Source organism: Coturnix japonica, chromosome 1 (genome assembly GCF_054131305.1).
Source record: "Coturnix japonica strain WE chromosome 1, WE-NBRP24, whole genome shotgun sequence".
In the NCBI taxonomy this organism is placed as follows: Eukaryota; Metazoa; Chordata; class Aves; order Galliformes; family Phasianidae; genus Coturnix; species Coturnix japonica.
Genome location: NC_140663.1, coordinates 70,324,695 through 70,351,534, shown reverse-complemented (window position 1 = coordinate 70,351,534; position 26,840 = coordinate 70,324,695). Strand labels below are relative to the sequence as shown.

The 26,840-nt window shown below is 44.0% G+C and overlaps 1 protein-coding gene across 1 annotated transcript; it reads right to left on the bottom strand.

Annotated features, from left to right (window-relative positions):
• Nucleotides 1-764: 764 nt before the first annotated feature.
• Nucleotides 765-26,472, bottom strand: A2M (alpha-2-macroglobulin). The gene is made up of 36 exons (XM_085544410.1): nucleotides 26,282-26,472; nucleotides 25,210-25,393; nucleotides 24,102-24,267; nucleotides 23,226-23,278; nucleotides 22,716-22,736; nucleotides 22,221-22,389; nucleotides 20,959-21,043; nucleotides 19,699-19,822; nucleotides 18,361-18,475; nucleotides 18,025-18,134; nucleotides 17,427-17,585; nucleotides 16,353-16,577; nucleotides 15,937-16,000; nucleotides 15,325-15,467; nucleotides 14,527-14,676; nucleotides 14,033-14,203; nucleotides 13,316-13,445; nucleotides 12,595-12,703; nucleotides 12,052-12,280; nucleotides 11,658-11,784; nucleotides 10,901-11,022; nucleotides 9,712-9,763; nucleotides 8,807-8,890; nucleotides 8,219-8,395; nucleotides 7,655-7,739; nucleotides 6,529-6,685; nucleotides 6,131-6,205; nucleotides 5,185-5,350; nucleotides 4,604-4,827; nucleotides 3,817-4,035; nucleotides 3,402-3,529; nucleotides 2,957-3,047; nucleotides 2,110-2,178; nucleotides 1,558-1,660; nucleotides 1,350-1,391; nucleotides 765-940 (listed from the first exon to the last, which is right to left on the bottom strand). The coding sequence occupies exons 1-36, from the start codon at nucleotides 26,359-26,361 to the stop codon at nucleotides 915-917; spliced, it is 4,434 nt and encodes a 1,477-aa protein (XP_085400536.1). The 5' UTR covers nucleotides 26,362-26,472; the 3' UTR covers nucleotides 765-914.
• Between the last annotated feature and the right edge of the window lie 368 nt (nucleotides 26,473-26,840).

Sequence of the window (26,840 nt, the reverse complement as noted above, 5' to 3'; positions counted from 1 at the left end):
AGGAGCAGATGGGCTCTTTCTATGATAGCTTGCTCAGTTGAAGAGTGGGGTATCCCTGTAACATGCTTCACCCCCCATGTTTTAAGGAAAATGGCGCATTCTTTCCCCAGCGTACCCAGGACTGTTGTCGGACTTTGTTCGTTGCGGCACCCCAATTATAGTGAAGCCAGCTGTGAATGTTTGCACACATGGAGCCCTCTTTCTACAGAATGAACGGTGGCCCACAGAAGCCCTGAATATATGTCTATAGAGACGTGTACGTAATTTAGGCAACCAAAAGATGGTTTACAGTTCCTCTCTGATTTCACTTCAGCTGTTTAGAAACCAGTAGGTAATGTCTTCAGTACCAGACTTTCCTTCACAGGTCTTCCTGCCATTTCTCTCTGGTCTGCCCTGAGAAGCCGGACTGAACAAGTTCTATGCTGTCCTCCTATTGCGTAGAACCCATTTCACTGTGGAATGAGAGGAGGTATATGAAGGGAGGTTTATGTCCAGCAATTAATTATATCACAGAGAACACTTGCATTTATAGGCAGGGAGATGATGCATAATGGATTAGGTGGAAATCCCATTCCTCCTAAAGAACCGGCAAGCATGATGACATGCCCTCTCACTGCCCAAAGCTGCCTACCTTCTGGTATTCCCAAGGACTTGCCAAACACTGTCTTGGATGGAAGGCTCTATCTAAACCTCCGAGCACTGCACCAAAACGTGGACGGGAAGAGAGATGAGTAATGCTAACAAAAAATAAGGCCAGAGGCAGATGGGGAGGATCACGACTTTATTTATTTGTATTGTATTGCTCTGTTTTGGCGCTGACGTATCCTCACATGTAACATTTTCGAGGACTCATTAAGGTAGACTACTAACAGCAGAAACAAGTCAGCTGATCCATCAGGGCTCAGATGTATTCTTCAGGCATTTCCCGGTTCAGATTTGTCTGCAGGTGGGGAAAGGACAGAGTGAGAGAGAATTCCCGGTGAAGCAATACCCAGAGCCCCGGATGACTTCTCTGCATTCTGTATATGCAAAGGCTGAGCACAGTGTTCCGTCCCAAGGAAGACTTCAGACTTACTCATACAATGTGAAACATGTGAAGGAAAAGACAAGTGTCTCTGTGTGACTTAGGGCAATAACATTGGGATTCACAGTCTCAGTGAATAAAATGAAATATGACATGGAGTGGCCAGCATAATTTTCCCCCTCTGTACTACGGTATGACTCAAGCCTGCTGTAGGTATGGTAAAGACAAGCTCAGAGACTATATGTAGGCTGAAAAAAACTAAGGTTTGCAAAAGGCTTCTGTTCAAAATAATTTGCGATAGGCCATTTGATCCTAGGTACCCTACCTGTGGTGCAGGGAGCACTGTACTCCTGTATGGCAAATTCATCTGAAAAATAGAAGCAAAGAGAGAGAGCAGGATTGTCAGAGGTCCCTCTACCAGGAGTGCAGAGGGACAAGTGCCAGGGACAGCTGTGGGTTCGCATAGCTCCCAGGCACCTCCATGAATCCAGCTCCCCACAGTCAGTCCCTGGGACACCCTCAGCCCCACTTACCTGTCTCATAGTAATCGTACACCTTCACCTGAGCTGGCTTCAGGCTCTGCACAGGGATGTCCCGCTCCACCGTGAAGGAGAAGCTCACGGTTATGTTGCTCAGCTGGGAAAAGGAAGTGATGGAGGCTCAGTGCTTGCTCTCTGCCTGCCCTGGTCTCTCCTGCTGTCTCCTCACTGAACGCTCGCCACCAGTGCTCTTGCTGCCAGCACTGGGCTCTGGGCGTGTGTGCATGTGAGTGTGTCCATCAGCAGGTCTGGCTGAGAGACAAGGGGGGAAACCCTGGGGCCTTTCTGCACACCGGGGGGAAGCTCGTGTCTGGTGGGCAGGGCAAGGGAAGGCTGATTTGTATGCAGGCCCAGAGGAAAAACATATTGAGGGCTGTGAGGAAGGTACCGGCACCTTCTGATGTCAGCAAAAGTCAGTATAAGATTCATTCCTATTTTTAATCAGTCCCAAGACAGTTTTGAGACCCAAGTCTTTTGCCTTGGCTGGCCAAATGTCCCCAATGCTTGTGTTTTTCTGTCTCATCCCAGCCCCAAACAGAGACTCACCTTTTCCAGATACACTAAGACATGGTTGGTACTCAACTCTGTACGCTCAATACCTTGGTGGTGTGCCAGCTGTAGAAACAAGACAAAACTGTTATTATATTGAGGGTGGTCTCCCCGTGCCATTTTCACAGCCCAATGGATGGGACACACTTTGGATAAAGCACCAGGAGTACTGACAGCAATGACTAGGTCTGCGCTGTGGAACCGACTCCTTGGTGCACCATTAGGCACTAATGGTCCCCGGGTCTTCCCTTCAACAGCCTGGCAGATTAAGTACTACGCAGCTCCAGCAGGGGCTGATCATTAGTCCAAACACAGCAGTGGGAGGATTCAATGACAATACATTCTTTCAGGCTTGCTAGTTCTGCAGTGTCTTATCATCTCTGCCTCTTTTCCAGGGCAACACACTTGCTCAACATCTCAAAAAGGGATCAGAGGCTTAAACAATTACAAGACAAGCTATAAACCACAGGGTAAGATCAGCCGAAGGAAAAGAAACCAGTATTGCTTTTGAATGTGATACACACAGAAAATGATTTCAGCATGGTATCTGAACTCAGAGATAAGCCATCGTCTGTGCAAAGGAAAAAAAATATACACAGACTGTTTCACACAGATTGGTCGCGCAGTACTGGCCTCCAGTCAGGTGTGAAAGGAAAAGTACTGCACACGCATCACGTGTGTAGATGACAATGGCAGGATCAAGATGATGCCAATCCTACAGCCCCGTAGTAAAGACACAGACAACTGCAAGATATCTTAACAATAAAGGAGAAACTGAACGTGGTTTGGGTGATAAATTGAAAGGGCAGATATCCTCAGACAAACAATTCACACGGGCTCCTACCTTCCTCACTGAGGACTTGACAGGGATGAATCCCGACAGCATTTTCACATCGATAATCACCATGTTGGAGACGTTGCGCTCACCCGTGTAACTAAGGAACCAAGCCACAGAGATTCAGAGCACATCGCGTCAAATCTGGGGCACTTCCACTTTTCCTGTAACACTGGACACCTCACCACTTCCTGTCGAGCCAGCACCTCCTTCTCCAGCCCATCACACTTTGCTTGTCAGCTGTGCCATCCCTCGGTAGCCCAGCTCTTTGCTCCCTGCACAGCTTCTCCCTAGAGGACATCTCCTGCCTCTACAGCCTCTCCTCCCAGCCCAGCTGCTTCCAGCCCACCTTCCAGCGGGCCTCCCTGCCCCTTCCAGACTGGCTCACCCTGCACCAACAGACCTCCTCCAGCTCCCTTGGCTACTCAGGAGGGCTCAAACCAAACAGACTCACCTGACGTTTATGCCTATGTCAAAGACCTTATGAGCCTTGGCATCCTCACATGTCTCTGGGCTCGTGTGTACAAGCAGCAGGAAGGGTGCGCTCTCCTGCTTGGGCTGCACGTTGTACTTCAGGCTTGTCTACGGGAGAGCCAGCAGATGTGTGTGTATGCGTTCTCAGCACGTAAAAGAGATCATCATCAGCCTGCCCAGCTCTCTCTCTTCCCCATTCTCACAGCCCCCCAGCAGTCAAGGCTCTTTCCCTCTTTCCCTCCCGCTCCATTCTCCACACAGGTCCTCTTCTCCGGCCTCTCCCAGAGCTTTCCCTTGCATTCCTCCCCCTCTCCCTTATCGCTTCTACCTTCCCCCTGACTCCTGCCTGAGAAAGGGCTCTCCACCTAGGACGGCACTTTCCCCACCACTCTCACCTGCAGGTAGACGCATCCTTTGCCAGACGCCTCTATGCTGTACTCCCCTGGCACCTGGGGCAAAGGCACCTGCTGGAGCAGCAGCCGGTTTGAGGGATCCACATGGAAGTCTTGCTGGAATTCCCCTCCGGAGTGCAGGGTCACTTTGGAAGCTGCTCCACTCTTGGCATAGGTGGAAACTCCGTACAGGGAGAGGGCTTGCAGAGCCACAACTGTGTCCTGCAAGAGCCAGGTCCCGACACCCTTAGCCAGGTTAGTTAGCCCTGTTGGCCATTCCATATCCTGTTCTCCCACAGCCCACCCTTTGCTGTCTGCAGGCACCCTCTCCTCCATTCTTGACTTTCTCTGGCCTTAAGAGAGAAGCTCAGATGGAAAGACCAGCTTTTGCAGGCTTCCATTTTCTTCCCACATCCTCTGCACAGCAGTCACGTATTCCTGAACTTACTGTTGTGAAGCTCTGTGCGGCCTTCACCTGTTCTCCTTGAGGAAAAGCAGCAACTGCATTCACACACCCACTGTGGTGGGAGCTCCAAACTGCAGTGTCATTTGTGTCACTAGCATTCTCACCCACTGGGTCAAATAAGCCAGGTCACGTAATCAACATACCAGTCATTCCCTGCGGTGCTACCTGACATACTAGCACCTTGGAACCTGGTAGCTGTGGCAGATGCTATAATGCAGGGGTACAGTCCCCACTTGGCGCTTAACCTCACTGCGCTCCCACCTTGGTCTCTGGCACTCTCCTGATATTGATACGGGAGGTCACAGGGGGGAAACTGCTGCTTACCTGGGTGGAGGAGAAGCCTCCATTGGGATTCTGCTGACCAATGATCCACTTTGTAATAAGAGATGCAGACGATAGCTCCTCCTGTGAAGGTGCTGGCTGTGTGGTGAGGTGAGCAAGGAGCGCATAGGACGTCATCTCCACTTCAGCAGAGGGAGCTCTGTAGCGGTAGTACGGGAGATCAGCTTCTGGCTCTTTCCCAGGCCGCTGCCAGTGAACAGACCCATCTTCACAGGAGGCCGGGTGCATGTAGAGAAGACAGCAAGGAATTAGTAGCCGTTTCTTGCAAAGGAGTTATCGACCTGCTACTGACCAGTGGGGAGGATAGAGCCCCCAGCTTGTACCTGTCCTAGAGGATGAAATGGCTGAATTAATCCTACAGAACAGTGGGGTAGTACTGGGCACCCACAGGGAGCTGTCAAAAACACAACCCTTTTGCACAATCATTTCCTCTCCCTACACTTTCCCCCATCCACAGGAGCCATCCCACGCTCCCATTTCCCTACCAACAAAAGCCATTTTATCAGAGGTAGAGGTAAGGTCTGTGGGCTGGAAGAAAGCAGTGTCCCACCAAGAGCACTCACCCTTTTTGATGGCTTCCTTTTCAAGAGAGCCAAGGATCGCCTTCCGTTTCTCCTCCTTCCCTGCCAGGGCAAAGGCATATGCCAGCAGTGCCTTGGTGTACACGTGGTTTTCTTTCCCATTTCCTGCTGTTTCCAGGCAGAACAGAGCGTTACGCACCACCGAGTGCTGTGGAGATGGAGACACTAAGACCAGGCAGCAAGATGTCATACTGAAGTCCATCTTAGAACAACAAAAACTGCATGGTACCTGCAGACCCTTTACAACCCTACCACAATGTCTGATATATATGGTACCATTGTGTTTTCCCCTTCCCTCCAGGTCTGCTTCCTTACATGACGTATGAGTAACCAAAGAGTGCTCTTTATTTTGTACCTTTCTTTTCTATGAAAAATCTTCTGACCAAGATTTTTGCCAGCAGTTCGATGATTTTGGATATTGAAAGTTTGAAGCAAGGTCCAATTCTTCTGCCTATGGAAGTATTCACTGCCTGACTTACCCTGCACTACACATTGCATCAGCACAGTAAGCCCATACTAGTCAACAAACAGACATGTACAACTCTGACACAAAAGGAGCTGTTTGTTTTTTGTTGTTGTTGTTGTTGTTTTTTATATGAATGTAGAAAACCCATCTGGGGCATTTCTGAAATTTAAATATTATTTAACTCACTGTTATTCCACAGAGTACTTTAAAATGAGTAAAAGCAAGATACTCCAGAAAAGAACATAGAAGAAGGTGAAGAAAAATGTTTGTATAAGTGACAGTATTGGACAGGGGAGGAAAGGAGAGAAAAGGTGTCAGTCCATCTTGGACTTAAACAGATAGAAAGTATATCCAGACAGAACTTCATCTTTCAAATTATCTGTAGGGTCCTAATTGCCTAATTATCTGTAGGGGTCTAGCGAGGCAGGTATTAGTACCAGCTGTGACTCAGGTGACACGTACAGTTACAGGCAGAGGAATCTCCAGCAGTGCGATAGTGATGTAGGCTGCCAGTGTTACCTCATCGTTCACTCCACCCTGCAGGGATACATAAAAGCAGATGCTTATTCCACATATTTTCTCATATTCGTTTTTCTAACATTCTTGTGCATATACTTTATTCTGTATTGTAGACCCTTAGCTTGTATCTTCCCTATTGCTGATCATAGTGCGCCACTTATGATTTGCCTTGATTCTCCTTCTTGTCACAGCAGTCACACAAAACGCCCTCTGGCTCCTTAGTTCTTGACACTGATATAGGAATTCCTCAGGGGCCTTTGTGCTCAAGAAGCTCAGCTGCAACCATTTGATTTAGGATCAAGTGCCAGCCCCACTAAGAACCAACTAGGCAGACACACTACCTTCATGGCATTATTCAGGAGTGTCCCAGAACTGCGGAAGCAGCCGTTCTCCTTCTGATTTTGACTGAGCCAGATCAAAGCGTCCTGGATGTGTTTTTCATCTATGAAGATGTAAGACCTGGCCTGGGCAAAGGACTTCAGGACAAAGGCTGTGAGCCTGTAAGGGAGAAAGAACAGTGAGTGGCCTTCTGCAGGCCTGCTATCCATCCCATTTGACAGAGCACACGCACACGTCACTTGTCTGGAAGAAGGAAAAGGGGCTTTGGCATCTGCAGGTCAATTAGTCAGAAAAGAAGTACATCGTCATGTCAAAGAATCTACCCAAACCCTGCTTCTTGCCTTGGTTTCCTCTCTGCCTCATGGCCCACATAACCCCATGATCCTGTTGCATTGAGGCTACGGTTCTGAGCACAAAGATTGTTAATCTGTATCCAAACAAACATTTAAAATAAATAAATAAATAACCAAAAGTAGAGTAATGCATGCCAATTAGCTCAACATCTGTATGAGAGTAATGATCAGAATGACAAGAAAGAATCAGTCCATGGAAGCTCATGGTCTGCTGGCAGGTCTCTCTCTCCAGGTATCCACGCTTCAGAGATTTCCCAGAATTTCCACATATGTGGATAAAGTGCAAAACGTTAGAAGAGCTTTTACAAAGCAGTTATGGGGAAAAAGAAACTAGGCGTGTAGAGAGGCCAGTTATTCTGAGGGCACAGGTACAGTTTCAGAGACCAAAAGCAAGGTGATGAAATCGTCCATTCTTACTGTTACCTAAACCTGAAAATGCTGAAAGCTGAAATGGAATTGCCACCGCAACTCTTCAGCTTTCTTCATTTGGGATATGAAATCCCTTCTCCCTTTTTTCCTGGTTTGTTTTTGTCTGTCTGTCTTGTCCAACATAGTCCTCAAAGCTGCAAGGTGGGAGGAAATGCTTCAGCTACGTAACTGGCTGACACAACCTCCCTCACTTCAGAAGCAGCACGGGGCCCACAGCAGCTCAGAAAAGTCTGAGCTACGCAGTCTACAACTGTGTTTCCTGTTTACCATCAGGTGGTATTTGTCATAGCTGTGTAGCTGAGAAAGAGAGCACACAGAGGAGGAACAGACAACACTGAAATCTCACCAGGTGTTCCCCACTTGGCCATAACGTGGTCCAAAGGTACTGTAAGAGCCATCTGGGTGCTTGTAGTTCATCTGCCTCTGATAACCTACAATGAGTTAAAGCAACATTCAAAGGACATCTGCTGAACAACTCAGGGGAGAAGAGAAAAGCAGCTTCATCAGCAACAGCAAAACAGAGAAACGGGTTGGTACTGTCCTAGTAAATACACTCCCAACTCCATAGACTGCTTATACTGCAAAAGATGCAGTACCTGCCTTTCTTCAGAAGGCAGGCAGGACACATTAACAACAGTGGACAAGCCACTGCAGCAGGTCACTTGGTATTTGAGGACTGCATTCCAGTTCTGTTCAGGAGCAGAGAAAAGTGGGTGAAATACCTAGGAACTTTAATGCTTAAGAAACAGGGAAAAGAAAAAAGACTTGGGAAGGGCTTCCCTGGCATACAGAAGAGACCACCTGAGTAAGAGACCAGCTGTCTTTCCGTATCTGGCCAGCACCTGACAGAAGCAAGCCAGACAAGTACTGCAAAAGTTCAGAGCAGAAGCAAAAGCCACATTCAACTCACCGCTCACTAAGTATCCGATGGCCTTGGATCTGACCTCCTCACTCAGCTGTCCTGTCTTGTTCAGATAGTCCAGGACATAGATGTTGGGTGCAAACAGGACCATGTTCTGTTCACCACAACCAAACGGCATCTGGAGTAGCTGGTGCAGGTTCTGTGTGGCGGTGCCCATGAGGTCACCTAGGGAACAGGGAATACAAGAGGGATATTAATGAAATTCAGTGTTAGCTGCCAAAGTCAGAGGGATCTAAAGAAAAATGGAGGAGATGGCAGAGGAAAAATCTGTATTGATAATGATCCTGATAGAAACCTTGAAGCAACATCAGGGGCAATAAATAAAAATTTTATTTTAAGAAAAAGGAGGGTAATAAGGCAACAGATTGGGCACTATTAGTGACACCAGAACAGAATGAGATGCAGGAAGAGGAACAAGAAGAAGAGAAGACAGAAGAGATGAAAGGCAGGAATGAAGTGCGCTTGGAACCAGGAGAAGAATCTGTGTGAGAGGTAGGAGGGCAACAGAGTCATGCAGATGGGCAGAAACAGCACATTTCTTTCTCCAAGCACATCCTTCCCAGGCAGATCACTCACCTAGCACTGAGAAATATGCTCTGCCTGAGTCTTGTACCACATCTGACGGAAGCAACAGAGAAAACTTCTCTTTCACAGACTCTCCTGAGAGAAACAAAGATGAAACAGCTTCAGTGCAGTCCCAAGCTTAATGCAAGGTGCAGAGCCTTCAGAAGATGGAACATCAGAAAGACATAATGGAAGAGGCTTCAGAGAAACATCAGAAAAGTTTCCTCTTCCCTTCATTTGTAGCTATAAACAAAGTTGTCTCTGGATCCCAAGTGAAGGGTCCTGTTCTGATTATCTAGAATCATAAACGCATCTGAGTTGGAAGGGATCTGTAAAGGTCATCTAGTCCAACTCCGCTGCAACGAATCAGGACACCTACAGCTCTATCAGGTTGCTCAAAGTCTAGTCTAGTCTGACCTTGAATGTCTCCAAGAATGGGGCATCCGCCACACCTTTCTGGGCAGTTGTGCCACGATAGAAGGCCAGAGAAGGTTGGTCAGCCAGGACTTGTCCCTAACTTAATGAGTAGTACCACAAGTACTACTAAAATATATTAAAGATAATTGTTGTAAGCCATATTTCACATAATAGAAAGTGAATTCAAATTAAAAAATGCAAGCGGTACAAGCACAAACTTCCCCATTTGTATATTTTACAAATTTCAGAACTCATTCCGTAGCCTTTTATGTAAAACTATCCCAGCAACATCTGGCTTGAATAAGTTTTGAAGAAATTTGAATAACGTAGCGGTTTAATCAGAGAGTGGCATCTTGTCTCATTACCCTTATATCCATTTGTAAAATGATATTAGTAAAACATCAGCCAATCTGGAAAATGGTAGGGCAATGCTATCTTCTTCCTCCAAGCATGTCACCCACACAGAAACAAATGGAGAGAGCAAGGAGGGAACAACTTACCTTTTAAACAGAGCACGGAGTTCTGAACAGTTTCCTTCTCAACTCCTTCAGGCTTGGGTGGGATGAAAGAAAATAAGAGAAGAAAATAATAGAAACATGAAAAGGAGAGCAACAAAACTGCCGGACTGTCGGTATGCAGTGAGGCATACAGATGCAATTAAAGGGGCTGCAGCATTACAGCAAGTGCTTTTGTTAGCAGAAGTCCAAGGCACCTCTAGAGGACCACTCAGAAGTCTTCTGCAGTGCTGATCATAAGCAGCAGACACTTGATGAAAAACATCAGTTGAGAACAGAAAGGGAAATTGGGTACTGTAATATCTGGTGATGCCATTGATACAACACAGGCAAGTATTGGGCTGTTTGACGAGAATAACGTTAAGAACATCACATGTTTCTGTCAAGCTACAGCACTCGGCATAATAATCCATGACTATGGCTGCCCCAAAAGTAATGCCTCCTATTTTATAAGGTTGGTCCATTATGTCGGGATGTTGGTGGTATGGCAGTAGAGGCTGAATTTTTCCATCAGTATTCCATTGCATTTTTTTACCATGTAACAGATGGCTACAGAGAAGCAATGTGACCAAATGACATCTGCCATGGAAGTGCATACAATTCAAAGGCATAGCATCTTCCTATAATAAACTATACAGTACTGCCACATAATGTTTCATTCCATACCACCTTGTATCGGCCATGGAAAACAGATAAGCTATAAAATTTTAACATGTAGTATCTAGAGTTTGGAGGGGGGACTGCTATTCAGGCATCTAACTCCCACAGGTGCACACAGGTACACCTTCACCCTGGTACCAGACCAAAGGAAGATGCATAACACTCAGCATAACAGGCAGTTTGCTTGGCTACTCGACTAACAGAGAGACAGCACGTGCTGACGGGCAAACCTACTGGATAAAGCTGTAAAGACAGTGTGCAACATGAAGCAGAAATGTGGGGAAGGGTGAATTGGACTAGGAGTCCTTTTAGAGTAGGGGTTGAAGAAGTTTTAAAATACAGGGTAGAGGGAGATATGTTGCACAGCTGGTAACCTACAGACTTCATGCATTCCTGCCAAGTACAACGTAAGGCCGCAGTGTCAATCACACCATGCTCTCATCATGCAGAGCTCTGTTAAATGTGTCTAGCTTGTGAGTCAGCTCCAGCCTTCCCCTGCACACAGCTAACATACCTCCACCAGCAGCTGCCTGATGACCGTGTCCTTCCGCCCTTTCTCAGGGGTCTCCACTATGGTGTTTCCACATGGCTGCTGGTTCTGCAGGGCCTCAGCGCTCACCAAGAACTCCACCAGCCCTGGAGGAAACAAGTCAGTCAATCCTGCCTACCAGCACTATGCAGTGGGAGCTGCTGCCATTTCCGGGAGTTTTCAGCCTAAAGGCCCATCACAGATGGACCCAGCTTCTTTCCCGCGTGGAAGCTCAGGTATCTGTATCAGAACAAATCCCAGAGCAGGTGAGCTGCACTGCCACCAAATGGTGACCATATTTTGGTGTTGTTACTCAGAATATAAGAGCACCATAGTGGTGGGACTCACTAGCCCCAATGCTGTTTAGCAGTCTGCTACTCTGTATTCACACCATGACTGCTACCACAACATACAACAACAGGAAAAGCAAATTGTGAGAGACTCATAGGACAATCATCTAATCTCTGAGAGGGATGGAGCTGATAAGATATCCTTGCCAGCCAGCAACGCCTGTAACTTCAGCAGATGTTGTCCAACGGCTGCAAGATTTGATGATGTTTCTTTTAGTGCTAGACATGGCCTTAGACACTGTAAGTCTACCAGGCTTCACCCCCTGCAACACCGCAGATGATAGATTCAGCTGCAGTATTTTCCAAGAAACTGTAGCGCTGACTTCAGGTCACAGAATGGGAGAACAGCACAGTATTCTGTGCTGCAGTTTCCAGCATTCTTTGACTTTTACCTAGAGATTTGGGCGTCACCAGCCAAGCCACTGTTTTCCTCCCGTTCTCACAGAGACAATGAGAGTCTTCCTCCTTTTCCACTGGAGTAGCCAGAAATTGAGTAGACTGAGCCAGAATCACGCTGACCTGCCATTTGTAGAGAGGTGGAATCAAGGAATGGTTTTGAGAGAAAGGGAGAACACAGAGTGCTAGGAAATAACAGCAGTGCCTACTTCTTCTGCAGCAAAGGAGCAGGAAGCTGGAGTTGTATTCCAGCATTTCAAGCACGTTGAAGGTATAGCACAAGAATTTTGGGGAGGGAGGGGCCTAAGATAAGATAAGCAAGAAGGCTAGGTGCATGAAAAAAGTATACAAGGAGGTAGAGATATGGAGAAGGATTTAAATCTTCCTTACTCTGATGCAGGCTTTCAGGTAGTTGAAAACAGTGGCTTTCAGTGTGAAGGCCTCACCACGCACTACAGAATAAGGCAGGGTGAGATCTACAAAGAAAGGCTGGAAGGCTCTGACGGACACTGTTGGTGACAGGCCAAAGCCTGTGTCTGGGGACATGCAGAATGCACTGGCTTTCCATTCAGTGATGGTATCAGGGATGGTCACATCTAGTTCAGCATTTCCCTCAGAGCTGTTGAAGGACAAAGAAAAAGGACAGAAGTGTGATTATCTGTGATCTTGTAAACAGTAATGCCTTTTTGAATGAGAGGACACAGCATTCACCATAGGGCACACCACATTTTCTTCCAAATTCACTACTATACTCTGGACAAACCTAAGCATAGCCAGAGGAAGTTCCATCTCCAAGGACTGTCAAGTGATTTCTGCAAACAATTAAGGACTTCTTGTATTTGAAAAGTCTTGGAAAACACGGGAATCGTGTTTTCATCTTATAAAACACCTTTCATTATAAAATTAAGGAAGGAATCTGCCCAAATCACTCACCTTGTAGATACTAAACTCCAAATCCATGTTTCTGGGAAATACTTTCGGATTGTCTCTGTCACCTCTTCAGGAGTTCTGAATGTTTTATAGGCTCTACTAGGCTCTAGGGCTGATAATTCCAAACAAACAAGATCTATCTCAGCATCATGATTTGCTATAAGAAAGTGGCAGTCTACCTGACAATCAGAAGCTATACTGGTAGAACCAGTACCATGAACAGTGATTTTCTGGATTACTTAGTAAGGGCTAGCCCTTTAGTATTACCCACTGGTCTCCAGTGAACCTCACAGTGTGTGGGACAACATTTCATGAAGTAAAAGTGAGTGGCTTAGAGGAAGCAGCTGTTTCTGATATCGTGTGCTTGACTCCAACAAAAGGAAACAGAAATCCACCCAAGCAGATAAAGTTTAAAGGTTATTAACTAAATAATCATTTTGAACATCTTTACTTTGGGCAAACTCATTTTTATATTTAGATTAAAATTGTGAAGCTGGAGACCTGACATCTAACCCTGAGTTATGAAAGCTTATCTGTAGGCTCTCACAACCCAGCAAAAGTGACATGCCCCACAGAGACATGCAGAAGTTGACACCTGTGAACCCACCACTTCAATAGTCCTTCTAAGATCTCAGCCCACAACCCCATCCTTAGGTATTCACCCCAAAATACAGACAGCATCTCAGTTCATTACTGATGTGACAGCAAGGCCCAGTTCCCTTACCACTCGTCCTCATTGCTTGAGCCATGACTCTACCTCCTGCACCGCGAGCTTCGTGAGGCACATAACTGTTAGTGCTGCAGTACCAAGGTTTCTTCACCTTGGAATTTGTGAAAACCTTTAAACCCATTTCCTATGGGAGAGAAACAGAATATGTTTTTGGAAACTCATTCCTATTGAGATTTACACAGCAGATGTATTGTTCATACTTTACTGCCTCAAAAGTAAAAACTGTAATGCCAATGGATTGGAGCCTGAGATGACCCTCTCAGTCCTGGTCTTTGGTGGCTCAGAAAAGCTAAAGGATAGATCTCTTGCCTTTAGGATACTAAAGTTTAGTTGCAGACTGATTCCAGTCTGGGGGTCAGGATGAACCAGGGATTAGATATGAAGTCTCCTCTCTCTGGAAGGAAACATCTGTGGCTACAGTGCTGCTCAAGGACATGCTGATTTATTTGGGGTAACTATAATAGCACAGAATTGTTTAACTTGAGTAACCTCAAATTTTTTCACTTAACAAGAAAACTTTAAGATTGACAAGTTTAAGTTACAAACACAACTGGTAAGACAGGTGAAGCTTATAACACTTACTTACCTCTGGATGAAAATCAGTGTTTAACTATTGAGATTCACAAGTTCTTCCTTTGTTGCTTCATGCAACAGAAGGCATTCTTTCTCATTTCTTCCCCCATTCTACTCCCCAACCATACTAGAGCATACCTTTAGAATGCTGTAAGCATCATCTTCGTTAATCTCCACTACTGGAGAATAGGTGATCCCATTCAGAATTATTTTCTTCAAGGGGACACAGTCTTCTAGGGGCTCCTCTGGGAGCATGTCTGTACCATGGTGATAATTATGCAACTCCTTCACTGGCAGCAAGTTATACACCTGAGCAGAAAAAGACAAAATATTTTGCACTTTTCAGTATTCACTGTCACAAAACACTGCTAAAGAACGTTGATACAAGCACTGTAACAATCAAATCCACACATCCACAGTCCCTCCCACAGTGGGTGCAATGGGAAACTGTGAGCCTAAAAAGACATCTGAATTTGAAGATACTGACTCTTTTGCTATAAACAGCATGTTAATCTGGTTATTTCTGTGTTCTGGCATTTCTGTGTCAGCATTAACAAGGTTTGTTCACTATTTCTTCTGAGCTGCTCTTGCCCTGACCAGACTTTGAGATGCTACATAAAATAAGTACTTACCGAGCTGGGTGACAGATCAGCTTCAGGCTTCATGAGGAGAACACTCTTGTCCACAGCACGGACAGCACAAAGGGATTTTGGGGAGGCTCTGAACAGTAAGTGAGTGTCAGAAGAAGGCAGGCCTTCAGAAGGAGAGAAGCTCAAGCCCACCTGCAGCCATAGGAAAAATTACGTTATGGGTGCCCTAACTTAGCAAGATGCCAGGTGAGTGCATCAGTCCCAACTTCATGAATCCCACACATATCTGCACATGCACACATCTCTCCTGTGCTACAACATATTACAGTGAAACCAATCTCAAGAACTCATTCAGCATAGCTTTTAGTGAGACAAGGCGCTGCCTTTAGCAGGGCCTTTCTAGTATTTTTAAGTTTTACTGAGCATCTTAGGGCTGCTCATACATCAGTTTACTGTTCTGCATAAAGATATTTGGGGCCATAAGAGAATCATGGTCCATATGTTCAAAGGCAGCATTATTTTTTTGTCCTCTTTCAGCTCTTTCAGTCTCTCCAGTGCTATTGAAGTTCTCTGTTCACTACAGATGGCAGGTTTAAGCAAGGCTTATCTCCGTTTACATAGAACAGAAATTACAAGATGAAATGTATAGGAGTTGAAAAATACTGTATTAGATGTGCCTACTGGGTTTGGGCAGAGAAACCACCCAGAACAATTGATTGGTGACTTGTTCAGTGTTAGTAAATCTAAATATATGAGCTTGGTCAGGCTAAATTAATATATATATGTGTGTGTGTGGTCAGGCTATAGTGTAACTACTCTCTCAAACAAGTGTTTGCTTACCTTATTGTTGAAACATTCTTCTATTTTGAACTTTGTTGCATCTGCAATCACCTCCCTGCTGGGGGTAACAGTATAGACAAGCACTTGGGCCACAGGAGCTAAGTCAGCTTCCACAGGCAGATGTAGTATGAAGACCCCATTGACTAGCAAACAAAACAAGAGAAAAAGTTGAAGAACAGGAAACCTCTTGGATCAGCCAAATTTCCACGTTTCCCTTCATGCTGAACTTCATCCTGGTGATAATGAAACTATGATTCCAACTGGGATGAATTTGTTCTCACAGAGATAAGTAAGTCTCATTGTCTGAATGCAAAGGTCTGTTCTCTGGTGTATAAGTAAGCTGAATTTTAGTTCAGTTTCTAAAAACGGACCACCAGACTGTGTCTCCTATGTGCACTGGAGTCACAGAAAAACACTGTTAATAAAAAGAGAGGTGGCACAAAGGTTAGAGAAAATCTACACAAAAACTGAGTAAACAGAAAAGAAAGTTCAGACTCTTCCAGCAACATAAAGAAGTGGATCCCTGAATTCCTCATGGAAGTAGGTTGTGTGTCTGCCATGGCTGTATAATCTCCCAAGTCAGAGACAGTTTGTGAGGAGAGGGAAACATACCACTTTCCTTGTCCAAATCCAGTATGCTGCTGCCTGCTTGCTTGATGATTCCCTTGGCCATCACCTGAAAGGAATGAGAAATCCTGCAGTGCTTGAGGTTACACATGAGATAAACCTTAAGAGTGGGAGAGTGGATCTGAGAGGAAAGCAAGAGAGCTCTTTGTGTGAGCAATAGGATGCTAAGTGCACCCTGTTCAGCTGCCTTCTGTAGCAGTCCCAGTGGTCACCCAGGGGGCACATGGGACATCCTCACTCTTCTGCTCTAAACATTTACACTCATTTTACTGGGAGAAGAACATGTGGAGGATGATGGGGAAGTGTTTAAAGCCCACTGCCATAAGCTGCTGTTTCCAACTCCACCTCTTTCCTCCACAATTGCCAGTGACATCCGGACTGTACGGGAAGTGCAAGCTTACCAGGTAGTAGAATGTGATTGTCTTCTCTTTTACAGCCTCTGGTGTAAGAATATAGTGAACCCGGACCTCAGCTGAGGAGCCACAGCTTAGTGTCTCAGACGTGGGCTCGATTTTGATGAAGCTCTTACTAGGGGAGTAAAAGCGCTTTAGGTGGAGATAAGAATCTTGATAATTTGGATTAACCCATGAACGGTCAAAGCAGTAGGGATGTGTTTTATGAGTTGCCTGGAAAAGCAGAAAATAGGTTAGAAATTAGGAGGAAGTTTTTCACACTGGAACAGGTTGCCCAAGAAGGTTGTGGATGCCCCATCTCTGGATGCATTCAAAGCCAGACTGGATGTGGCTCTGGGCAGCCTGGTCTGGTGGCTGGCAACCCTGACCACAGCAGAGCAGTTGAAACTAGATGATCTTTGAGGTCCTTTTCAACCCAGGCCATTCTGTGATAATATGGTATTCTACCAAAAAAAACCCCAACCAACCAAATAAACAAACAAAACAAAACAAACAAACAAACAAAAAATCAATGACAGGAAAAAAAAAACATGACTCTGGAAGATATAAGACAGGACAGTGGCATCCTGAGTAAATAATGGAGAATCATAGAATCACCAAGGTTGGAAAAGACCTAAAAGATCATCCAGCTTAGAAATATGGACTGCTAAATTAAACCCTGAGAGATGCTTAGATGATACACTTGGGGAATTATTTAATTGAAAAGACAGTGATGCATTAGAAGCACATCACCACAGAATATTTTTAAGAAAAGGTCAGACGTATCAGACCTGACTAGATAGGGTTGGTGACATCATAGAGCAGGATGGACTATAAGTTCTTTTGATGTTTCTTTTAAATCTATAGTGCTATTGCCAAGCATAAATCAAATACAAGTTAAGCACAATTGTGACATGGCAACCTAGTTTGCTGCATGGCTATTTCCACCATAGTAATGGCAAGTCTGTCACAACCAATCAAGAGCGAGAAGCTAAGCACTTTCGTACCTATAGAAGAAACTTCAGAAATAGTCTTCCAAATCCTGCTGGTTAATTCATCACCTCCTCTGCCCCCAGGACTCACCCTAATTCCAACAGAATCAAAGTCCAACATGGATGTATTCAAGGCAAATGTTGCCCTGCCCTCTTCATCTGTTGTGTAGTTCATTTCCTGGCCTCCTTGTAAAGAAATCCTCACGGTTTCATTGGCAATTGGAGCACCAGACCCATCCACAAGTTTAACCTGTAGGAGTAAAGACAGAATGATACAGGACAGCAATGCTTGCCACCTGTACGGATTGGTATGTCACAAAGCTGGGGATGCTGGGTCTGGAAACAGAGAAGTTTCCACTGCATTTACACATACACTACATGTTCCAAGGAGAGCTGCAGATTTTCTAAATCTTTTTTATCACTACCTCCATGTCAGAAGAATGGACACAGACTGACATGCATTAACATCAAGTAAGGCCTCTTATTAAGCAGGATACCAGAGAAGCAGAACTTGAAACAGAAGAATAGAGGCTTATGCTCTCAGCTGCTTCTCTGGTTACAGAACTTGCAAAGTAGTGGATGCCCCCAGATATTAGCTGTCTTTTGCAGAGGTAGGCAAGTATCCACCCAGGAGATTCAGCAGCATGATTGTTAAGCACTCATGATGCTTCACTTCTCTGTTTTCCTACCTGCCCAAAGAAGGGGATTCCAGGTTTGTAGTAGGAATCTGAATTCTCAAAGGTAATTTTGCTGATGGTAGTTGTGATCTCAGAAAAGCTTGTTCCAGTCAACACAGTTCCTGCAGAGAAGCATGAAGGATTGATTTGCATCTCCCTGACAAGAATTACTCCAGACCAACCTTCCTTTGCTGGACAACCATTTAGTTGATGCTCTTGGAATATGAGCAGGAAAGTTTTAAAATCCAAAAGTGGGAGTCTACTTTTCTCCTTCCTCTTACTTGGCAGTCTGTTCTGCTGGTGTCCCCTGGGTTTATTGTCTGCCTCTTTGACCCAGATCATTCATACCTGTTTCCTCCTCTTCAATCCTAGCATCCACGTGGAGCTTGTTCTGATATCCAGTTCTCTTGAGCTGGAATAACTTGGTTTTTACCAGTCTAGAAATGCAGCCATGGTTGTCCGTCTTTTGGAAGAAAGGAAAAAAAAAAGAATATTGCAGTCTTGTGTACTGTAATACTCATCCAACTTAATGACCTCATCACTACATGCTACCTGGAAATGGAAGAGAAGCCCATAAGCTCATAGGTCATTCTCTTCTTTGTTTTTATCAAAACTGGAAAACACCTATAAATAACATGGCATTGAGCATTCTGAAGTACCCGCAGGAACATCAAGCAAAGAACTTGAAACCTAGGTTTCTGTTTCTGTGTGTATGAAGTTTGCAATTCTAAACTCTTGACACCGAAGCACAGAGAATTATTCAGGTGTATGCCACACAGGAAATGTTTGCCACATGACAGGCACATTAGATTATAGATGCTGACTTAAAATGCACAAGCAGTTTGAGGGGTACATGAACCATAGATAAAGATCGTATGTGTATAAAGAAGAAAAAAAGCTAGAAAAGTATCTCCAACACTTGCCGCCTCTTATTTGCATCTTCATGTCCAAGACAGGAAGGAGCTACCTGAACAGAGGAATACTGCAGTATTCATATTTCTGTTCAGCATGGATAGCAGCAGTGGAGACAATTGCAGGAATGATGCCACAGCATACTGGAAGGACCAAGCTCTTTTCTGCTTGCTCTATTATCCTAGCTTATTTCCACAACTGTTATTACCTCTGTTTCTGTCAATTACATTAGTACTGGTGCACTTGTCTATGATCCAAAGAGTTTTGCTCTGTAGAGCAAAGTCAAGGACATGTGTGGTGTCTCTGTCTTAACAGCTGCTCCTAAATTCACATTCCTTTCCTCTCTCCTTAAACTGTATCATCCCCCCCACCCCCCACCATTTCTGTTCCTTTCTTGCCTTAAACAACAGCTTCTGATCCCACACACATTCTGCAGTGTAAGCCAACCTCAACCTCTGAGCTAACTGCTCATCTCTTCTATCTTATTAGTCCCCTATATCATCTAATCTACTGAGCTATTTTGCTACTTTATTCTTTTCCTTCTGTATTGCTTTCTTGCTTACATACACATCTTCCTTAGTACACAGAGCTTTCACATTTCAACTTGCACCAATCTTCATTCCTTCTTCAGTCTTCCTTAAAGTACAAATTCCTTAAAATCACTCCTCTCTTCACACTCATGTTTCTCCAGCAGAGCAAAGTTATACCTACAAAGCAGGCTCAATAAACAACATTTTCTCCTATAACTCCACCTGATGAATACTCAAAATTCACCTGTCCAGAGAATTCATCGCATACTGCCTTAGCCTCTTCACCAAAGCAAGTAGTGGCTTGGTATTCAAAATTCCTGCAGACACGGAAGGTCACATGGCCAGAAACAGGCTTGCCAAATGTGTATCTATAAGCAGAGAGGACAGGAAAAACAAAGCTATTATCAGTGTAAGAGAGATAGAGGAAAATGGTTAGTTCACCACAGGTGGAGCCAGAACTGCATCCAGGATATAGTAGGGTAATTGTACCAAGTAAAAGGCAGCAATAAATTTGGTAACATTTTAGGATCAAGGTTAGCAATGAGTACAACACTGAATTTTATAATTCCGATTGAATTCCTGGGAATAAGACATAACTTTGCAAAAGTCATTTACCATAATTGTATGGGAAACTGTTAATCACAGCCTGAACCTCTGATTAACTATCTGAGGCAAGTATCAGGTCAGCTGTGGGAGCACAGGTGAAGGTAATTCAGCTGTGCTCCCGGAAGGGGTGGAGCTTGACTCCACATCTCCTAGATTTCATACAAGGGTCAACCACCACTAAGGCAGCATCTCTTTCTGGAGATTGCTCTTTTGTGGAGTTTTGGTGACATATATCAATGCTTTCCATCTTGACTGAAGGCCTCAGAATTGATGAGTTTTTCCTATAAATAACCCCTGGCTACCTATTTACACTTATTCTTGTACTATTACAGCTATATGTTACTACTCTTGCATTATTTTAACTGTACAATAATGCTTATTTGTTGACAGTACACCCTAGGCTTAAAGAACATGACATCTATCCTACCACCTAATGCTGATGCAACTGGTTTATGTATGTGTGATGGGTTTTTCAGTTCATTTTTCAGCCCATTCCTTGTCTTTTCCTGCAAGATGCATGTGGAACATGCCATGTGGAGTCAAATGATGTAGCCCAGAGGAAATATGACTTATGTTTTTTTTTATGTAGAAGTCACAGATAAAAATTCTCAGCTGAACTAAATAGACATCTTCTCTAGCACTGCAACTGATCTTAAATCCTCTATGACTTTTATATGAAAGAATGTAAAAATACTCCCCTCGAAAAACAGAACAGTGTAGTTCTACGTACTCTGAAGTGGCTCAAGCAATAATTTTATAAAGCCTTTTTGCTAATGGTTTGTATAGCTTTATAACCTCAAGAGTGATTAAGAAATGCAACAAAGCCTCCCAACTAGACTTCAGTAACGCTAAAATAAAATCTGAAGCGAAGAAGTATTGAAAGAAGAATGACACTCACAGACCACAAACTGTCACCGTCAGCTGCTCATCAAGAATGGTGATAACCTTGGGCATTTTCACTGTTACTTCAAATTTTGGAAGCACTGCAGGAAAATCAAAGGAGAAGAGTTTATGTGGTGGGGAATAACATAAGAATGAGCAACCTGAAGGCCACTCTAAGGCTGTTCTTACTAATGTCCTGAAAGCCTTTTGCATCCAAGCTGTCAGATTTTTGTGGCCAGTGTCATCTACACGTCCCAGTGAAGTCAATGAAAACCACTGGTGTTCAGCCAGCCTCTATGTCAGGTAAGAAAACTACTTTACGACACTATCGACTAAAATAAAGCAACTCCTTAGGTAACACAAGGGTTATCAGTCTCATAGCAGTATGATATAGAGAGTTAAGTCAAAGGTTTATCACAAATATTTAGAGATGGGATTGCAGCCTTTATCTCTGCATTTCCAAAGCATGTAGACCTTACCAGTCTGGAAAACAGGAATGACCCATTAGCTTCTCTGTTGACTTATCACAAGATGACCTCACATCTAAACCCTGCTGCAGGAGAGGTCATGGACAGTGACCACCTTGGGGGAACTAGGAGAAATTCAAGGCAGCCATGCAAATTAAAGAGGACAGTGAACTTCTAGAGGGCTCATCTGGGCTGTATGATCATGGCAGACCATGTAATGCAGGCTGCAGTTGGCTTGCTGAGATGTTGTGGAGTGATCACTGGAGGTGATGTCAGGAGGAAGTAGGAACCATGTGCAAGTTTGTATTAGGATTCCAGTTCCTAGCAAAGCAGACTGGACTGACACAGGAATGAGATCACCAGAGAAGGCATTGAGGCATCGTGAGAGGCTTGTGGAGGAGGCCAGGAGATATTTACAGCCCCAGCCTACACCGGAAGGTCAGAACTTTACAACTCAAAGGAGACCTAGATTCAGAGTATGACACTAGCCAGCTGAATGTGAGGCTGTGACTTCAATCACCTCTGAAAGGAGGTACAGCCACTGGTCACCAACACAAGCATACTTGCTCATGCTGGAAGCCTTGCTAATATGGGCACTGCATGGCCTGGGTTTTAGAAAGGAGTAGAGATCGACTGTTTGAGTCCTTCAGTCTTCACTCCTCCAGAACAGATGATGCTTATGAAGGAGAAAACACAGAGGTATTTTCCAGCCCTGTCGGACATCTTGATCATATCTACCACCCTATCCAATTCCTCTTTCATGCCCCTACTGGAATAGCTGCTAGGAACCTGAAACTGCTGCAACAATTACCATACTCCTCCACAGAGAAGGGATGCTGGATTGTCTTCCCAGAAGCCTTCTGTGCCATCACTGAGTAAGTTCCTTGAATGGGCTCAGTAGTGAGGTTGAAAGACAGCTGGATTAACCCATCCTTTAACTCAGTCTTTGTCCACTGGTACAAACGGTTTTTCTTTGGATCCTGCAGAAAATGAGACCACAATGAGATTGTGAGAACAGTATAAGGCTGCAGTAACAACTAACTAAAAAGCACTAGCAGAAGTAGCGAGGGTGGGCACAAACCCAGAATCAAAGGAGGCTGTAGGGCAGAAATAGCAGGACTATTTGGGGACTTCAGGGTTGAACAACAAAATAAGCCCCAGACCATAAATATCATAACACAAGTTAAAACTTAATGTATTTGAAAAATTTTATGGACCTGCTGTATAAATTAAATAGACAAGAATCATCTTGAAGCAACTGAGAAGTGTGACAGATTTTTAACATGAATTTAATGTATATACATACCTCAATATAGACCAGTGGAAGCTAGAAAGGGAAGAAATTAAACAGAATATGTGTTTAGAGAGAGTGCAAACAATGCAGTCAAATGACTATGGCTACTAACATATTGGGGAAAAAGCTATTAATACAATGGGATAAGGAAGAAAACCCCTGATAGGGAGCAACAGAGCACTTAGATATATATCAAGAGAATGGCGACAATTTGTATTAAATATTTGCTTAATACTAATTTGTCAGCTAAACCAACTGTGGCATGTCCGCTATGATAATGGCAGATTTTCTCACTGTTGAGGTTTTTACACCAGCACTGTCCATTTAAAGTTATATTCTCTAACCTCTCCAAGAATGCAGAAATCTGAAGAACAGATCCTGCTAGCAAGATCTGAAATAACCTGGAAATTGCACAACTATCTCTGTGCACTGTAAATTCTGCACAAAAGACACCTCTTTCCTCACTTTTCCCACAAAGGTGACTTAGAGCCAAACAGTGATTGAAAAAGGTGTCATACTTACCACTTCATTCAAGGGATGGAAGTTTTCATCCAGAGAAACAATTCTGAAAAGGACTAATGGGCAAAGGCAGAGTGAGGTTTCACTGAGTGGTCACCAACCAGAAAACAGTAGTTGCAAACACATGGTGAAATAGAGAACAGAGTAATTCTCTTCTACAGGAACTGCATTCACCGGAAAGCTAAATCATGCCACATTACCCATGTAAGAGATATTAATTAGAGGATGCTAGGAGCAAAATCATGGCAGTGCAAACATCTTATCAACAGTGGGCATCACAAACTGTTTAATTGAGACCAAAGTTAAATTCAAATTGCCTTTGTCTACTTCGCAACATCATGTTTTCACATTGGAATTAATATGTGTCTTGTAATTTTTTTTCTAACTAGATCAACTTCTATGAAGGCCAATAGGGATAATGAAGGTCAATATGAAGGTTAATAAGGATGAATGCAAGTGAATCATTTAGGCACCTGGTCTTCACAGTGCAAAATCAGCTGCCGCTTTGAAAACTATTTCATGTCTTAGTCTGAACTTTCACCCATTTTTCTGTAAGATAAATATCCAGTCACTGCTCCAGTTTTCGTGGTTTTAACAAGAGTTCAAAACTGCAACCTGCACAAAAGTGGATCAAACTGCGTGGACCACAACAACAGAACTCCCAGAGGCAAAAGAAATGTGTATTGGTGCACCAGTTACGTGCATGTTCTTTAGAATTCTCCAAATTGTTCCCATGTGGAGCATGAGAAACATACATCTCAGCCGTGAGAGACTGATCTTCCAGTCTCCACTGAAAGCAGCCAACATCTGGCCTGAATAGCGCAACAGTTTTAGGAGTTTCTGCTTTGAGTGTGAATCTCCACCCCTCCCACTTTGTACCTGTCTGTCCAGGCTTGTAGATGGGTTTGTCTGTCTGGACGAAGACCAAACTCTCGGAATTCTTGACCAGCACTGACTTGCGGCTTCTGAACTGCAGAGTCTCCCCCTTCACTGTCACGGTAATAAATGTGACTGTTGACTGGCTGCTTGATTTTGATTTTGGAATCTGGAGAATTGTAAGAAGGCAACTGAGTTATGGACTACTTGTAAAGGCCTGTTGAACAGGCTTTCCTGAAATAATAAATCTGTTGTAATCCTGACAGGCCCAGAGATGAAGGAATTGGAATCAGGAATAAGAGACTGATCTCTTCTTGTACTATATTTCTCTACTTTCCTACCGCTATGCCGTGGTTATGCAAGTACTATGCAGTAACAGAGCTCAACTCTGCAACCCATTTTTAAGAAGTCCTTACTTCCTTGATGGAAATCTGTCGTTTTTGGCCCTGACATTCACATGGGAATGGAGCAATTCCCCTCTTCTTTCAGGTAACTTCTCTAGTCTTTGCATGACGTTTCCTTTTTCAAACAAGACATACCAGATCTTCATACATCTCTCTCCAAGTGACAAAATATCAGTCTTTAGTATATGTGTGACATAGATGGCAACCTGTTAAGTATCCTGAAAGCCAGTTCTTCAGCCGTCAGACCAAAGATATAATCTGTATAGTAAGCCAGGTGACCAACATTCCCAGTTGGGAACAGCCCAAGACTGTTGCTTTAGTCTTAGGAACTGCCAATTATATAAGTCACTCCAAAAATAATGCCTCCTATTTATTTCCATGGAAACTAAAATAGATATATAGAGCACAATAATACTTTTTGGTAGGGCAAATCCTCAGCTACAAGACAATATTTTTTTTAACATATTTGCCAAATCCACTTCTTTCTCCAGGCCTCTCCTCTCCTGTCCTAGATGGAGCAAGTTCTCCAGGATTCAGCATCTCCCATTTAGATATCTTTGCTAAGGAGAGCTCAGCAGTGACAGCATTTTGAGGCTAGACATAAGTACACTTTCAGCCAAGAGGAAAGTGAATACCTATTCATAGTTACTCTGTTCATTACAACTCAGAGCCTTTACAGTTTATCCTACAGGGAATAAGATACTCACAGTGAAAGGAATGCAGGTAAACAAATTCTTCTCCGATACCACATCATCAATCAAGCTCCTGTTCTCCCCTTGATACTCAATTGCAGCATTCAGTGTCACAGACTCATTCAGGTAAGTCAGCTGAACACAGATTTTCTCAGGAGAATCAGTGTGTATCAGAAAGGGCAGAAGCACCATGTACTGCCTGGAAAGAGGAAGGGAGGATTAGGTGAGATTCTCAGTGCAAATTTTTGGAAGGGATATTTTTTCCAGGCTCTATCACAACAGAAACACTGTTCTGAGACCATGAATGGTGTGGTGAAAAGAACAAAAAGTCAGTTGCTGCCTTTGCCAGACAATGTTTGTCACTCCTTCACATACCAACAGGGCAAAAAGGAGTGAGGAAAGAACGCAGTAGGATACAGTCTCTCTGTCTGTTAGCACTCCACAGATCTAACAGCCACAGTTCTACAGTGACATATAACCCTGGGTGAGAAGGAAATTTTCATTTCATTGGCTGAACCGAAAAACATGAATTGAGAAAAAAGACCATTTTTGGTCATGCCAGATCTATCATTTGCTCTTTTTTCTCTTCCATGTTATTCATCAAAAAAAAAAAAAAAAAAAAAAAAAAAAAAAAGCCCACTCACATCTCCCAGGCATTTAGACCTAGAAGTAAGATAATAAATGAACGAAATGTTTGTCTTTCAGAAAACAGGTTGTTTTTGTTTTTTCCTTCAGAAAAAGTGTGTGTAAACAGTTATAACAAGTTGTCTTTTACATAAATAATCAGTTTAGTGCAAGTAGTTTGGTACTATCCTGTCAGATCTGTGAAAAAGCAAACGCTCTTCCTTTCCGCTCTCCTCCTTTTCATATTATTTATTTAGGCTGCAGTTTTACTGATACCTCAATTGCAATGACTCTTCAGGGTCCCTCAAAAGCACTAGAGCTGCTGCTTGTAGAAGACATTTTACCCAACCCTCATGTCTTTATTCCAAGGTAAAAGAAGGTAGTTGAAAGATAAAATACAAAGAAACAGGGGGGAAAAAAAGCAGGTCTCCAGCCGGCCAAGATTCTCCCCTGTGTAGCTTACGGTTCTGTGGTGGGCGAAGCGTCTCCAAGGAGGAAGAGAAGAATGAAGATGCTAAATTTGCTGGACTCCACTTTCCCCATGGTGCAGAACAGGATGTAGTAGGTAAAAGATCCAACCAGCCTAGTCCATCAGTGCTCATACTGCTACTCTGTCCCTGAGTCAGCCCCTTTATACTCTTCTGCAAACAGACCAGAGGCTGGAGGAGATAAGGACTAAGGTTCAGGCACCATCCAGAAATGGGAGAGGCTGCAAAGAGGAGCTAGAACTCTCTGAATCCAGGCAGAAGTCCAGATGCAGAAGGAAAGAGGAAGGGGAGGATTTCTACAGGGTAGAGCTGTCTCTCTTTGGGGCAGGGCAGCATGCAGCAGAGGAGGAACAGTGGTAGCTAAAGTAAAGAAGGGTTAATAGCAGAGGGTGAGAGAAAGACCCCAATTTATGGCAAGGCTCCTTGTGTAGGGCTAGACACATCTATGGATGCTGCTGGAGGAGAGGTTATTTCTTTTCACTTGGGAGCAGAAGAATGAGTGAGTGTTTGGGCAGCAAGAGTGGGTTTGCCAGT

Coding starts and splice junctions, on each gene's coding strand:
- A2M (XM_085544410.1), bottom strand. CDS start 26,361: ATGGGGAAAGTGGAGTCCAGCAAATTTAGCATCTTCATTCTTCTCTTC. Junction 21,044..22,220: donor CTTCTCTGTGGAGGAGTATG/GTAATTGTTGCA, acceptor ATTTTCCTGCAG/TGCTTCCAAAATTTGAAGTA. Junction 7,740..8,218: donor CATCGGATACTTAGTGAGCG/GTGAGTTGAATG, acceptor AACTCATTGTAG/GTTATCAGAGGCAGATGAAC.